This window comes from Dendropsophus ebraccatus, chromosome 10 (genome assembly GCF_027789765.1).
Source record: "Dendropsophus ebraccatus isolate aDenEbr1 chromosome 10, aDenEbr1.pat, whole genome shotgun sequence".
NCBI lineage: Eukaryota > Metazoa > Chordata > Amphibia > Anura > Hylidae > Dendropsophus > Dendropsophus ebraccatus.
The window spans coordinates 98103576-98120434 of NC_091463.1; the positions used below are offsets into that span (position 1 = coordinate 98103576).

Below are 16859 nucleotides of genomic sequence, written 5' to 3' on the forward strand. Positions count from 1 at the left end.
CAGCAGAGAAGGCAGACTGCAGGTGTACTGTCCCTTTAAATGCCATCTGCTGTCTTTGTGGGGATTGCCATCCATTTTATTAAGGGTTTTGTTCTCCTGCAACAAAGAGGCAGAACATCTCTCATGGACAGAGCTGCCGAGCAACCGGAGGACCAGGCCCAGGAATCCCTTCAAGGACCAGAAATCCCCTCCACTATATCCTGGAGACATCCCGGTCACTTCCAGAAATGCCAATAAACCTCCGGGCTGCAGGACAGGAGCAATGGAGTGGATTGTCAGCTCTTCTGCTACAAGGAGGACGCTACCCAGCAAGACCACAACTCCCATCAAGCCCTAACAGCAATTGTGTTTTCACCTGGTGTCACCTGACCCCACAGTGTTTAACATTCCAGACATTGGAGATTACAGCTTCCTCCCCCCTCCCCCATAACAAAGACACTTCCAGGGACCTTTCCAGGTGCAACATCCAGCACCAAAATGACGTCATAACCTGCCGCCATATGCAGTGACATCATCAGCCACCTTCATACACAATGACATCATCAGCCACCTTAATATACAATGACATCATCAGCCACCTTTATATACAACGACATCATCAGCCACCTTTATAAACAATGACATCATCAGCCACCTTTATATACAACGACATCATCAGCCACCTTTATATACAATGACATCATCAGCCACCTTTATATTCAATTACATCACTGCTACCACATCCAATGGCTTCATTTTCCACCTCATCCATCTGCCCCATAAAAAATGACATCACCATATAGTCTATAAACCTGTACAATGCCGAAACAGTCTGCACCAAAATTTCCATTGGAAAAATATATTTAGTGCAGATTTCCAATGTGAAAACCGTACTCGTCATAAAAAAAGTCCGTTGTAGGACCCTAGCCACATGATGCCACAATTACTGCAAAGCAGCACTTCCCCCAATCGTGGTAACAAACCGCACGTGTGACTGTGGTCATAGTGGCGGAATACCGCTGGGGGGTGGGGTTGGCGTTTCGAAACGTGATTTATTTTTATCTCTTTATCGCCTCACGGCTTCGGCTCCACCTTACAGAAACCTAAAGATACAGAGCCGTGGCGGCCGGAGAAGGAGGAGGATGAGTCCCGGCAGCATCAGCCGCCCCTCTATTATAAGGTGAAGCCTGGGAGTTACAGGATAATTATCAGGTGTCTGCAGGAAGGAGCAGAGGTGACTAACCGGTGCGGGGTGCAGGCCCCACCACCCTGCACTAATAATGGAGCTCATTCATCTGCACATAAAACCTGATGCACCGAGCCGGGGAGACTCCCCACAACACGTCCCAAACGGCTACACACCCAACGGCAAGAGGAAGAACCAGAAGATTGTCAGAAGGCTCGGCGCCCCCTATAGCCCAGGTGACCCCATTACAGGGATCAGCAGCCGCAGTCACAGCTCGTTCTGCACCAAGTGACACAAGAAACTAAAATGTAACAAAAAGTGACAGGTGTGTACAGCGCCGCACTCACTGCAGGCGACACCGCCCAGCCGCTGTGTAAACACCAGATACAGAGGTCACTGATGGAGAAGGAAGATTGTTCTGTCTGACTGAGATCTCTATAGACCACACAGGAGGGAAGACACAGATCACCGCTCCTCCAGGACTGATGGAGGACACCGAACCTACAAGAAATCATTAACCACCGCTTCAAAGCTTACAAAGCCCTTACCTGTACTAATCCCCAGATACAGCATGTCTTACAGGCCTATTAAACTCAGAGCTGCACTCACTATTCTGCTGTTACATCATATCTTATATACTCCTATTACATCCAGAGCTGCACTCACAATCCTGCTGTGACATCATGTCTTATATACTCCTATTACATCCAGAGCTGCACTCACAATCCTGCTGTGACATCATATCTTATATACTCCTATTACATCCAGAGCTGCACTCACAATCCTGCTGTGACATCATGTCTTATATACTCCTATTACATCCAGAGCTGCACTCACTATTCTGCTGTTACATCATGTCTTATATACTCCTATTACATCCAGAGCTGCACTCACAATCCTGCTGTGACATCATATCTTATACTCCTATTACATCTAGAGCTGCACTCACAATCCTGCTGTGACATCATGTCTTATATACTCCTATTACATCCAGAGCTGCACTCACAATCCTGCTGTGACATCATGTCTTATATACTCCTATTACATCCAGAGCTGCACTCACAATCCTGCTGTGACATCATGTCTTATATACTCCTATTACATCCAGAGCTGCACTCACAATCCTGCTGTGACATCATGTCTTATATACTCCTATTACATCCAGAGCTGCACTCACAATCCTGCTGTGACATCATGTCTTATATACTCCTATTACATCCAGAGCTGCACTCACAATCCTGCTGTGACATCATGTCTTATATACTCCTATTACATCCAGAGCTGCACTCACAATCCTGCTGTGACATCATGTCTTATATACTCCTATTACATCCAGAGCTGCACTCACAATCCTGCTGTGACATCATGTCTTATATACTCCTATTACATCCAGAGCTGCACTCACAATCCTGCTGTGACATCATGTCTTATATACTCCTATTACATCCAGAGCTGCACTCACAATCCTGCTGTGACATCATGTCTTATATACTCCTATTACATCCAGAGCTGCACTCACAATCCTGCTGTGACATCATGTCTTATATACTCCTATTACATCCAGAGCTGCACTCACAATCCTGCTGTGACATCATGTCTTATATACTCCTATTACATCCAGAGCTGCACTCACAATCCTGCTGTGACATCATATCTTATACTCCTATTCCAACAAGAGCTGCACTCACAATCCTGCTGTGACATCATGTCTTATATACTCCTATTACATCCAGAGCTGCACTCACAATCCTGCTGTGACATCATATCTTATACTCCTATTCCAACAAGAGCTAGATCTGCAGTATATAGGAACATATAGTAAGATCCCAAGCAGCAGCATTGATTTAACTAACAACCAAGCTATGATGGCCACCATCTTTCCTACAGACCCGGCCGTGTATAGATGGGTGACTCTCCTGACCCGGCCGTGTATAGATGGATGACTCTCCGGGCCCGGCCGTGTATAGATGGATGACTCTCTGGGCCCGACCGTGTATAGATGGATGACTCTCTGGGCCCGACCGTGTATAGATGGATGACTCTCTGGGCCCGACCGTGTATAGATGGATGACTCTCTGGGCCCGACCGTGTATAGATGGATGACTCTCTGGGCCCGACCGTGTATAGATGGATGACTCTCTGGGCCCGACCGTGTATAGATGGATGACTCTCTGGGCCCGACCGTGTATAGATGGATGACTCTCTGGGCCCGACCGTGTATAGATGGATGACTCTCTGGGCCCGACCGTGTATAGATGGATGACTCTCTGGGCCCGACCGTGTATAGATGGATGACTCTCTGGGCCCGACCGTGTATAGATGGATGACTCTCTGGGCCCGACCGTGTATAGATGGATGACTCTCTGGGCCCGACCGTGTATAGATGGATGACTCTCTGGGCCCGACCGTGTATAGATGGATGACTCTCTGGGCCCGACCGTGTATAGATGGATGACTCTCCTGACCGGTGTGAGAGCAGGATGAGAGGACACAGCTGAATAGAGATTGTAGAAGAAAATCATAACATTCTCCAGCTGGGACAGAAGACAAAGCCGCAGCGGAGATAAATCCTTCTATAGAGGCCGGTGAGGCGGATGGGCGTGATGGTGGAGAAGGATTCCTTTCTTACAGCCGCCCGGGGTCACCTGACCCCACAGCGTTTAACATTCCATAGGACGATACTGAGGATTATACAATACAGAAGCCTCCATCCCCCTCCCCCGAAACAACAAAAACATCTCCGGGGTCCGGAGTCACATCCAGCACCAAACGGATGACATCACCTGCCGCCATATATAATAACAACCGGCCGCCATATATAAATACCATAACCTGCTGCCATATACAATAACACAACCTGCTGCCATATACAATAACACAACCTGCCGCCATATACAATAACACAACCGGCCGCCATATCCAAACACAACCGGCCGTCATATACAATAACACAACCTGCCGCCATATATAAATACCATAACCTGCTGCCATATACAATAACACAACCTGCTGCCATATACAATAACACAACCTGCCGCCATATATAAATACCATAACCTGCTGCCATATACAATAACACAACCGGCCGCCATATAGAATAACACAACCTGCTGCCATATACAATAACACAACCTGCTGCCATATACAATAACACAACCTGCTGCCATATACAATAACACAACCTGCCGCCATATATAAATACCATAACCTGCCGCCATATACAATAACACAACCGGCCGCCATATACAATAACACAACCGGCCGCCATATACAATAACACAACCTGCTGCCATATACAATAACACAACCTGCCGCCATATACAATAACACAACCTGCCGCCATATACAACAACCGGCCGCCATATACAATAACAACCGGCCGCCATATACAATAACAACCGGCCGCCATATACAATAACACAACCGGCCGCCATATACAATAACACAACCGGCCGCCATATACAATAACACAACCGGCCGCCATATACAATAACACAACCGGCCGCCATATACAATAACACAACCGGCCGCCATATACAATAACACAACCGGCCGCCATATACAATAACAACCGACCGCCATATACAATAACAACCGGCCGCCATACACAATAACACAACCTGCCGCCATATACAACAACACAACCGGCCGGCATATACAATAAGTAAGCAGAGAATAGGTGGTAGAAATGGTTCCTGTACCCTAATGAAGCTTTTTTCACACCAGGAAACCCGCTAACATGGCGTCACATCACCCCCTGCCAGACGCAGCTCCACACTGCTGCACCCTGTACCGTAGACATACTTCTATACCTCTGATGATGTCACCGGCTGCCGTATATGATGACATCACAATCTACATACCCTGTAGGAATGAGGGGGCACCCCGCCAGATATAGGGGCTCAGTGCCAGCTACAGACCCCCAGTCCCCTCCATATGATTCATTCTCATCCAGGGGGAAGCACAAACCTAGTTAATCATCTACAGGAGACGGCGGGAGAAGCCTGCGGACTCTGGACCCAAAGCCGTCCCAGAACAGGAAGGAGTGACAACCGCGGAATGAATGAAGACGAGGGGAATGAATGGCCACCTCCCCAGACATAACAGAGACGGGTGAGACTCCAGCCACACGTGATGTCATCACCCACCATACATCTCCCTATGTGATGTCATCACCCACCATACATCTCCCCATGTGATGTCATCACCCACCATACATCTCCCCATGTGATGTCATCACCCACCATACATCTCCCCATGTGATGTCATCACCCACCATACATCTCCCCATGATGTCATCACCCACCATACATCTCCCTATGTGATGTCATCACTCACCATATAGAGCAGAGATGGGGAACCTTCAGCCCTCCAGCTGTTGCAAAACTACAATTCCCATCATGCCTGGACCACAAAAGCCTGTCCAGGCATGATGGGAATTGTAGTTTAGTAACAGCTGGAGTTCCGCAGGTTTCCTTCATTGAGTTACAGGTCCACCCTGTGCCCCCGGAGCTTCGCTCCAGACACCTGATACCTGTAACGTATGATCCCCGGCCTCTTATCCAGTCACCGGTCATCCACACCACACAGGACAGACGCCGTCCTCTCCCGTCCCCCACACAGGACAGACGCCGTCCTCTCCCGTCCCCCACACAGGACAGACGCCGTCCTCTCCCGTCCCCCACACAGGACAGACGCCGTCCTCTCCCGTCCCCCACACAGGACAGACTTCGTCCTCTCCCGTCCCCCACACAGGACAGACTTCGTCCTCTCCCGTCCCCCACACAGGACAGACTTCGTCCTCTCCCGTCCCCCACACAGGACAGACTCCGTCCTCTCCCGTCCCCCACACAGGACAGACGCCGTCCTCTCCCGTCCCCCACACAGGACAGACGCCGTCCTCTCCCGTCACCCACACAGGACAGACGCCGTCCTCTCCCGTCCCCCACACAGGACAGACGCCGTCCTCTCCCGTCACCCACACAGGACAGACGCCGTCCTCTCCCGTCACCCACACAGGACAGACGCCGTCCTCTCCCGTCCCCCACACAGGACAGACGCCGTCCTCTCCCGTCACCCACACAGGACAGACGCAGTCCTCTCCCGTCCCCCACACAGGACAGACACCGTCCTCTCCCGTCACCCACACAGGACAGACGCCGGTCTCACCCGTGGCAGCCACCGCCGCTCCATCTCCACGCCCTGCCGCTCGGTGCAGACAGCCGATAGATAACCTCCACACTCCTGAGCCTCCACCAAACAAACACAAATCTCTAGAGAGTGGCAGCTCTGGAGATGGGCGCACCCAAGTCACTGACAGCAGCCGCCAAAGCCTCTTAAAGGGACAGGCCACTTCAAAGGAGAGACGAACATGGGACGTCCTGACTGTCAAACCCCTAGTGTTACGTAACTCTGCACAGCGGCGGATTATATCAGCCAGGAGCCGACGTCACGTCTATAGCAGATGATGGGACACGGAGACCAGTTATACAGCTGTTGTTATTATTCATTATTATTTATGAATTATTTTTTATTGTTGTTTTATATTTGTAGCTGTTCATATCCCGATCACAGAAGTACAGAAGCACAGGCGGAACAGCAGGGGAGACTGGGCACAGTAAGGCGGCTTTCTATACCATTCAGGGTGCAGGGAGAGCTGAGTGATCTGTCCGGGCAAATCGGTTTTCTGTATTGCTCAAAATATTGAAGGATTTCACCTGCAGCTTTCAGCCTTACCAGGTACAAACTCTCTATGAGCCATAGACTTAAAGGGGAACTCTGTTGTTTTTTAAATCAAACCGTTTCAGAATGTTATATAGATTTGTCATTTACATCTATATAACAATCTCCAGTCTTCCAGTACTTATCGGCTGCTGTGAGTTCTGCAGGAAGTGGTGTATTATCTCCAGTCTGACACAGTGCTCTCTGCTGCCACCTCTGTCCATGTCAGGAACTGTCCAGAGCAGCAGAGGTTTTCTATGGGAATTTGCTGCTGATCTGGACAGTTCCTGACATGGACAGAGGTGGCAGCAGAGAGAAATGTGTCAGACTGGAGAGAATACACCACTTCCTGCAGGACATACAGCAGCTGATAAGTACTGGAGGACTGAAGATTTTTTTTAATTGAAGTAAATTACAAATCTGTTTAACTTTCTGAAACAAGTTGATTTGGAAAAATAAACATTTTTGCTGGAGTATCCCTTTAACCAGACAGCCCCTCTAGTGGCCACTCCACACATTACACCTCTGGAGTTTGTTACCCGAGAGTTACAATGTAACAAGCACAAAAGCAGCCCTATATGTATATAGATATATATATTCTTGGCACTCCGATAGTAAATGCTCACACCTTAAGATCTGGTTACATAACAAAGGAACGGGGTGCGGAATCTACAGTAATAAGCCATGAAGAGAGATGCAGATCTCTACACACCCTGCGCAGTTGGGGGGGGGGGGGGGTCACACCCACAGGAATGTCAGACACTTATTACTGCGAGAAAAAAGTGGAATGTATTATTCTTTATTCACGCAGAGGCACAGAAGCCTGCTGGTTACTGTCACTTCAAGGGATACATTGTGCTTGGTGGGCACCTGCTATTGAAGGCTCCAAAGGGTGCGTCCAATATGAAGGGAGCCCCTCTACCACCCTCTGCCCCACCCTGGCATATATCCGGGGTTTCACCAAGCTCTTGGCCCCCTGGATCACATCCGGCTCTCCCAGATGGAAAGCCGGATGTGACAAGTTGGATCCATCAGACGTCCCGCAGATATATAGGTCGGGCACTGGGCCCCATTTATACCATCTGGCATAGCTGCCCTGTATGTTCTGCCAGGAAGGAACAGGAATGAGCCCATACCGGAGGTCCGGTATTACAGACGGGGACTGAGGGTCCGGCCAGCTGTTTGGGCTTCTGGCTCTTGCACACTCACTTTTTCTGTGCACTACTGTACCCAGACCATCGGCCATGCAGTCCTCACCCCGACATGGTTCTCATCCATCAGCTTCCCCTACATCACATCTCTCCGGCTCCTCTCATGTCAGACTCTCAGGACTTCGTTGATCACAGTCTCTTTTCCAGGCTCCATACACACATCTGCTCATGGTGGCTCAATGTCTCAGGAGCACCGCACTCACCGCCCCCCCCCCCCCTCTCATAGTATAATGGCTGCTGCTGTCTGCCCCTGACAGTGGTGACGGGGTGGGTCACCAGCTCTTACCCAGGACATCTGCCCAGGACTCTGTGGTATACAGCACAACCTACACCGGACCTCTCCCACACCGCGGGGGTCTCACGGCTCATACGCAGGTTGTGACTTGCATGATTTCAGCCTGAGCACTGGGCCGGCAGCCTCCTGACCTCACTACACAATCTTGTATCTGTCTCTCCACGCACGGTCTATACGGGTGCGGGGTCTCCAGAAAACAAATGTGCCTTAACCGTCCCCTTTGCCCCCAACTAACAAAGTTCACACGCGGAGTCTCTCAGCTCGCTGTTCTCCTCTCACATCGTTCTCTTCATCTCCTCAGGAATGTCTCACAGGGGACACCGTAACCATTAAACCGATACATATCTCTAAAGCTGCGTCTCACACAGCGGGGTCCCCCGAGGCTCCCCCATTATCAGGAGCTGTGAGAACCGCTGCCCCCAGTCTCCTCCTCTACTTCTCACAGTACAGGAGACCTCTGGCTGCCATGAGGCTCCAGCCACACACTGCCTCACTACCTGTCAGCAGCCCCTTATATAACCTCCCTGTCTACTGCACTACACAGCCACCTAGTGGTAGCAGGAATTACTGCAGAGATTTTATATATATATATATATATATATATATATATATATATATATATATATATATATATATATATATATATATATACACACACACACACACACACACACACAAATACAAATTATTCAATGAGTGTACAAGACAAGTTATTTTTTGCACAATGAAAACTTTATGAATACAGATAATGTAGTGGATGTCACCTGCAGTCCTATGTAACAGCACAGATAACACAGTGATATCTCTGAGTACAGATAATGTAGTAGATGTGACCTGCAGTCCTATGTAACAGCACAGATAACACAGTGATATCTCTCCAAGTACAGATAATGTAGTAGCTGTCACCTGCAGTCCCATGTAACACCACAGATAACACAGTGATATCTCTGAGTACAGATAATGTAGTAGCTGTCACCTGCAGTCCTATGTAACACCACAGATAACACAGTGATATCTCTGAGTACAGATAATGTAGTAGTCACCTGCAGTCCTATGTAACACCACAGATAACACAGTGATATCTCTGAGTACAGATAATGTAGTAGTCACCCGCAGTCCTATGTAACAGCACAGATAACAGTGATATCTCTGAGTACAGATAATGTAGTAGTCACCTGCAGTCCTATGTAACACCACAGATAACACAGTTGTCGGTCCTGTATTCCTCACTGTCACATTTTCCATCTAGGAGGAATGTTTACAGTGTTTTACAGGTGGTAAATAACAAAAAAAAAGTTTAAGGTTACAGATAATGTGAGACGTGGGGGATGGGCGTCACCTGGGGGCGGGATGGGGGGTTTTCACGGTTATTTTACGCCTCGTTGCAGTTCATGGACAGGAAAACCTTTTATGCTTTTTATGTAACAAAATTAAAAAAAAAAAAAAAACAAACAATAAAACACAAGGAAATGTGATGCCTTTGTCTGTTTCCCCGTCACATGACACTAGTGGGGAGGAGTCTCGTGCTGGTTTACACCAGTGATCCCCAACCGGTGGCTGGTCAGAACTACACCTCCCAGCATGCTGGTCAGACCTACACCTCCCAGCATGCCCTGGCTGCCTCATCCGCTGGAGGCTGAAGGGTTAATGCTTGGTGTCTGGCTGGATGCAGCGTACGTTACTGGCACAGGGCGCGGCACTTCGTTTTTGAACTGTGAAAGGATCAAAGAGGGCGTGCGCTCTGCAAACCTGCTACTAAATATCTTCTGCATAAAAAAAAACGAGACGTCCTGAGCAGACGGCAATGAGGAAATATTAATCACTGAGCGCCACGAGCTGGAATACACCACATATCTGATAGATGGCGCTATACTGATCAACAAGTGTACTATTGTCATCCAAGACATGCAAAAGGCAGATCAGGATGAGCAGAGGTCCCACCTCACCCCATGACCAACCTATGATGCTACAACTGTTGCAAAACTACAACTTTCAGCATGCCTGGGCAGCCTTTGACTTTCCAGGCATGCTGGGAGTTGTAGTTTTGCAATTGCTGGAGAACAATGCTCTAATCCAAGAGTCAGAGTCACCTGCAAATTGCAGTAAGAATAGTGCAGGATCTGCTGATCTCCAATAGTTACACAGAAGCAGCCCTGGTCTAAGCAGTGAACTGTTGATAATCATAACTAAAGCGAGTGAGAAGAAATTAGATTCAGGAGGCAGCCCTGGGACAAGATTCAGGAGGCAGCCCTGGGACAAGATTCAGGAGGCAGCCCTGGGACAAGATTCAGGAGGCAGCCCTGGGACAAGATTCAGGAGGCAGCCCTGGGACAAGATTCAGGAGGCAGCCCTGGGACAAGATTCAGGAGGCAGCCCTGGGACAAGATTCAGGAGGCAGCCCTGGGACAAGATTCAGGAGGCAGCCCTGGGACAAGATTCAGGAGGCAGCCCTGGGACAAGATTCAGGAGGCAGCCCTGGGACAAGATTCAGGAGGCAGCCCTGGGACAAGATTCAGGAGGCAGCCCTGGGACAAGATTCAGGAGGCAGCCCTGGGACAAGATTCAGGAGGCAGCCCTGGGACAAGATTCAGGAGGCAGCCCTGGGACAAGATTCAGGAGGCAGCACTGGGACAAGATTCAGGAGGCAGCACTGGGACAAGATTCAGGAGGCAGCACTGGGACAAGATTCAGGAGGCAGCACTGGGACAAGATTCAGGAGGCAGCCCTGGGACAAGATTCAGGAGGCAGCCCTGGGACAAGATTCAGGAGGCAGCCCTGGGACAAGATTCAGGAGGCAGCCCTGGGACAAGATTCAGGAGGCAGCCCTGGGACAAGATTCAGGAGGCAGCCCTGGGACAAGATTCAGGAGGCAGCCCTGGGACAAGATTCAGGAGGCAGCCCTGGGACAAGATTCAGGAGGCAGCACTGGGACAATATTCAGGAGGCAGCACTGGGACAATATTCAGGAGGCAGCACTGGGACAATATTCAGGAGGCAGCCCTGGGACAAGATTCAGGAGGCAGCCCTGGGACAAGATTCAGGAGGCAGCCCTGGGACAAGATTCAGGAGGCAGCACTGGGAGAAGATTCAGGAGGCAGCCCTGGGAGAAGATTCAGGAGGCAGCCCTGGGACAAGATTCAGGAGGCAGCCCTGGGACAAGATTCAGGAGGCAGCCCTGGGACAAGATTCAGGAGGCAGCCCTGGGAGAAGATTCAGGAGGCAGCCCTGGGAGAAGATTCAGGAGGCAGAACTAGGACAAGATTCAGGAGGCAGCCCTGGGAGAAGATTCAGGAGGCAGCCCTGGGACAAGATTCAGGAGGCAGCCCTGGGACAAGATTCAGGAGGCAGCCCTGGGACAAGATTCAGGAGGCAGCCCTGGGACAAGATTCAGGAGGCAGCCCTGGGAACTCTGATCTGCTGATCTCATAAAACCATCCACCTACCACTGCTGATCCTTTCAGCTGTACAGCTACAACTGGCCGATTCCGCCCAAACTACCAATCTTTACTGCAGTCCTTTTATTCTGTTCATGAACCAGGAAGCTCAGGATAAACAGAGCTACTACAAATCCCAGCAATGCCCCCCCCCTCCAGTGTCTTACCTGGATCTGGGATGACTGCTCTGGCATCCAGACCAGTGACTGCCCCCCAGGGCCTGGGGATGCGGGGGACAGAGTAGGGGAGTTATCCAGCACATGGACGGCCTTGGTGATGGGACTGTAAGTCCTCACCCGTTCATAGAAGACGTTGTCCCTGCTCTCCGAGGGGCTGCCATTCTCGGACACCCAGTAGCTGGAGGTGGACATCTCCGGTGACAGGACGGGACAGAGGTCACACAAACGACCTTTATACCTGTGAACAAGACACAAGGGTGAATACAGGAGTCACAGAGAATAATCCGGGGACGCCACATGGTCTGGCAGTGCATGCTGGGAGTTGTAGTCAAACCACAGCTTGAGAGTCAAATTTTGCAGAGCAGACACGCTGAGCAACTGTGTTCAAGTCCAGTCCCCTCCTCTGACCTCGGGCAAAACAATCAGGTTCCTGACGGGTTACACTGCGCACGACATCTCTGCTGTCTTATGTAATGTACAGCGCTGTGCACACCGAGACCTGACACCTCTGACGGGGACACTGACCTTGATGCTGAGGTCTCAGATGGCTGATAACAGGGAACAATAGTTTAAAAGGACCCATATAATAATGCCTGGACCAGGGCTGAGCAGTTTGCTGGTAGTACACACACTCCCTATATCTTACTTCTCCAGCCAATCACAGCACAGCACCTACTCCTCTCTGCTATGCCAGTAGAGCTGGAGGGCACTGGCTCAGGCAAGACTTGCACTGTCCTCAGGGATGATCTGCAGTATATATATATACAGGGGGATAGTTGTGCACTGGGTCTAGAAGATGCTACATGGGCAGAGAGCAAACAAACAGCTGCAGGATCACAGCAAGGTAAGGGTTACTGCACAAAAGCAGCCCAGGTCTAAGCAGTGATGATGATGATGATGATGATGATGATTAAAGAGGGGGAGGGATTAGATTCAGGAGGCAGCCCTGTGTACACTGTGATCTGCTGATCTTTTACAATCTGTCCATCTACAACTGGCTGATTCCGCCAAAACTATCACTCTTTACTGCAGTCCTGTTACTCTGTTCATGAACCAGGAAGCTCAGGATGTACAGAGCTACTACAAATCCCAGCTACGGCCCTGCCGGTGTCTTACTGAACAACACATTGTGAATGGCCGGAGATAACAGGGAAGAGAGAGACTCACAGACTGCAGGTACACAGCCCAGAAACTCCCACCTGCACATAACAGATACTGAATGCTGTTCTGTCCTGCTCCCTCTGCTGCTAAAGACAGAATTCCCCTAACAACAGGCGGAGGTCAGCAGATTGCAATGAGACACCTAGGAGACTTCAGAGCTGTGTTTCTGAGGTAAGGAGATAGGTTTGCCAAGTTTTACAAATATCACATGGAGGGAAGATGAAATGAAGGCAACCATTTATATAGATAGGGACTTTACATAAACTTCATGGGTATATAGGGGCATCTACAGGGTCAGGGAAATAGCCTGAAAGGTTAGAGGTCAGGGGTACTGGGAGGGGCAGGTCACTGCCAGTCTCTATACTCCCCTCTACTCTGTACAATGCAAACCCTGTGTCCAGAGCAGCTGCTGATGACATCATCACAGGCTGATGACGTCACACTGTACAGGAGGCGCCTTGTATAAAAGTGTTCTCCAACCTGTGCAGCTGCTGCAAAACTACAACTCCCAGCATGCCCTGACAGCCGCTGGGGGGCCACAGGTCGGAGGACACACTGGTACATAATAATGCTGTATGGAGAGTCCCTGTATAGCGCCCCCCTATATACCGCCAGGACCCCCCGGTACCTGCAGACAGACGCGTCTCTTCCTCTCGTCTCCGTCCACACTGGGACCTCCAGCTCGTGCGCAGCGTCTGGCCCGGGACTGTCACACCCACCCGGGAGCCTATTGGCTGAGAGCCCCGTCACACAGGAAAAGAGGGCGGGGTTACACAGGAGGAGGGCGGGGCCACACAGTGACGCAGCAGACAGGTGTGTGTTACCTGCGCCCCCTCCTCCTGCAGACAGACAGCGCTACATACGGGGCTTATAAGGGATACTATATACGGGGCTATATATACGGAATACTATATACGGGGCTATATATACGGAATACTACATACGGGGCTATATATACGGGATACTACATACGGGGCTATATATACGGAATACTATATACAGAGCTATATATACGGAATACTACATACGGGGCTATATATACGGAATACTATATACGGGGCTATATATACGGAATACTATATACAGAGCTATATATACGGAATACTATATACGGGGCTATATATACGGAATACTATATACGGGGCTATATATACGGAATACTATATACAGAGCTATATATACGGAATACTATATACGGGGCTATATATACGGAATACTATATACGGTACTATATATACGGAATACTATATACGGGGCTATATATACGGAATACTATATACGGGGCTATATACACGGAATACTATATACGGTACTATATATACGGAATACTATATACGGAGCTTATACGGGATACTATATACGGGGCTGTATATATACGGAATACTATATACAGAGCTATATATACGGAATACTATATACAGAGCTATATATACGGAATACTATATACGGGGCTATATATACGGAATACTATATACGGGGCTATATATACGGAATACTATATACGGTGCTATATATACGGAATACTATATACGGGGCTATATATACGGAATACTATATACGGGGCTATATATACGGAATACTATATACGGGGCTATATATACGGAATACTATATACACGGAATACTATATACGGTACTATATATACGGAATACTATATACGGAGCTTATACGGGATACTATATACGGGGCTGTATATATACGGAATACTATATACAGAGCTATATATACGGAATACTATATACAGAGCTATATATACGGAATACTATATACGGGGCTATATATACGGAATACTATATACAGGGCTATATATACGGAATACTATATACACGGAATACTATATACGGTACTATATATACGGAATACTATATACGGGGCTATATATACGGAATACTATATACAGAGCTATATATACGGAATACTATATACGGGGCTTATACGGGATACTATATACGGGGCTATATATACGGAATACTATATACGGGGCTATATATACGGAATACTATATACGGGGCTATATACGGAATACTATATACAGAGCTATATATACGGAATACTATATACGGGGCTATATATACGGAATACTATATACGGGGCTATATATACGGAATACTATATACGGGGCTATATATACGGAATACTATATACGGGGCTATATATACGGAATACTATATACGGGGCTATATATACGGAATACTATATACACGGAATACTATATACGGTACTATATATACGGAATACTATATACGGAGCTTATACGGGATACTATATACGGGGCTGTATATATACGGAATACTATATACAGAGCTATATACGGAATACTATATACAGAGCTATATATACGGAATACTATATACGGGGCTATATATACGGAATACTATATACGGTACTATATATACGGAATACTATATACGGAGCTTATACGGGATACTATATACGGGGCTGTATATATACGGAATACTATATACAGAGCTATATATACGGAATACTATATACAGAACTATATATACGGAATACTACATACGGGGCTATATATACGGAATACTATATACGGTACTATATATACGGAATACTATATACGGGGCTATATATACGGAGCACTATATGCGGAGCTGTATATACGGGGCTATATATACGGAATACTATATACGGGGCTATATATACGGAGCACTATATGCGGAGCTGTATATACGGGGCACTATATGCGGAGCTGTATATACGGAATACTTTATACGGTGCTATATATACGGAATACTATATACAGAGCTATATATAGGGAATACTATATACGGGGCTATATATACGGAATACTATATACGGGGCTATATATACGGAATACTATATACGGGGCTATATATACGGAATACTATATACGGGGCTATATATACGGAATACTATATACGGGGCTATATATACGGAATACTATATACGGGGCTGTATATACGGAATACTATATGCGGAGCAGTATATACGGGGCACTATATGCGGAGCTGTATATACGGGGCACTATATGCGGAGCTGTATATACGGGGCACTATATGCGGAGCAGTATATACGGGGCACTATATGCGGAGCAGTATATACGGGGCACTATATGCGGAGCTGTATATACGGAATACTATATACGGGGCTATATATACGGAATACTATATACGGGGCTGTATATACGGAATACTATATGCGGAGCAGTATATACGGGGCACTATATGCGGAGCTGTATATACGGGGCACTATATGCGGAGCTGTATATACGGGGCACTATATGAGGAGCTGTATATACGGGGCACTATATGCGGAGCTGTATATATGGGGCATTATATGTGGAGCTGTATATATGGGGCCTTATATGTGGAGCTGTATATACGGGGCACTATATGCGGAGCTGTATATATGGGGCATTATATGTGGAGCTGTATATACTGGGCACTACATGTGGAGCAGTATATATACGGGGAACTATATGCGGAGCAGTATATACGGGGCTGGTTATACCTAGTTATATAATCGGTGCTTTTACAGTAGCTGCATCTTCCCCCAAACCAAGATGCCAAAAACAAAGCAAATCTCAAGCTATAAAGCATAAAGTGTAGCCGTCAGGTAGCAATGCTGGACTAGGGGGCGCTATTGTACACCCCAATATGCATAGACAGTGATATCCTTGGGAGGTACATATCATTAAAGGGGAACTCTTGCGAA

General features: G+C 48.0%; 1 protein-coding gene across 6 annotated transcripts in view; it reads right to left on the bottom strand.

Moving 5' to 3' along the window:
* Window positions 1-13875, bottom strand: part of POF1B (POF1B actin binding protein) — a 482431-nt gene extending 468556 nt beyond the window's left edge. For 5 of the 6 annotated variants that reach the window (XR_011364760.1, XR_011364759.1, XM_069985660.1 and 2 more), the window contains exons 1-2: window positions 13795-13875; window positions 11994-12243 (exon numbers count right to left, since the gene is read on the bottom strand). Coding sequence is in view for 4 of the 6 variants with exons in the window: in XM_069985660.1 (XP_069841761.1) it covers window positions 11994-12197 (204 nt within the window). In the remaining 2 variants the exon portion in view is untranslated. Of the gene's footprint in view, window positions 1-6334; window positions 6463-11993; window positions 12244-13794 lie in introns of those variants that run through there. The other variant, XM_069985661.1, reaches the window with a different exon arrangement.
* Between the last annotated feature and the right edge of the window lie 2984 nt (window positions 13876-16859).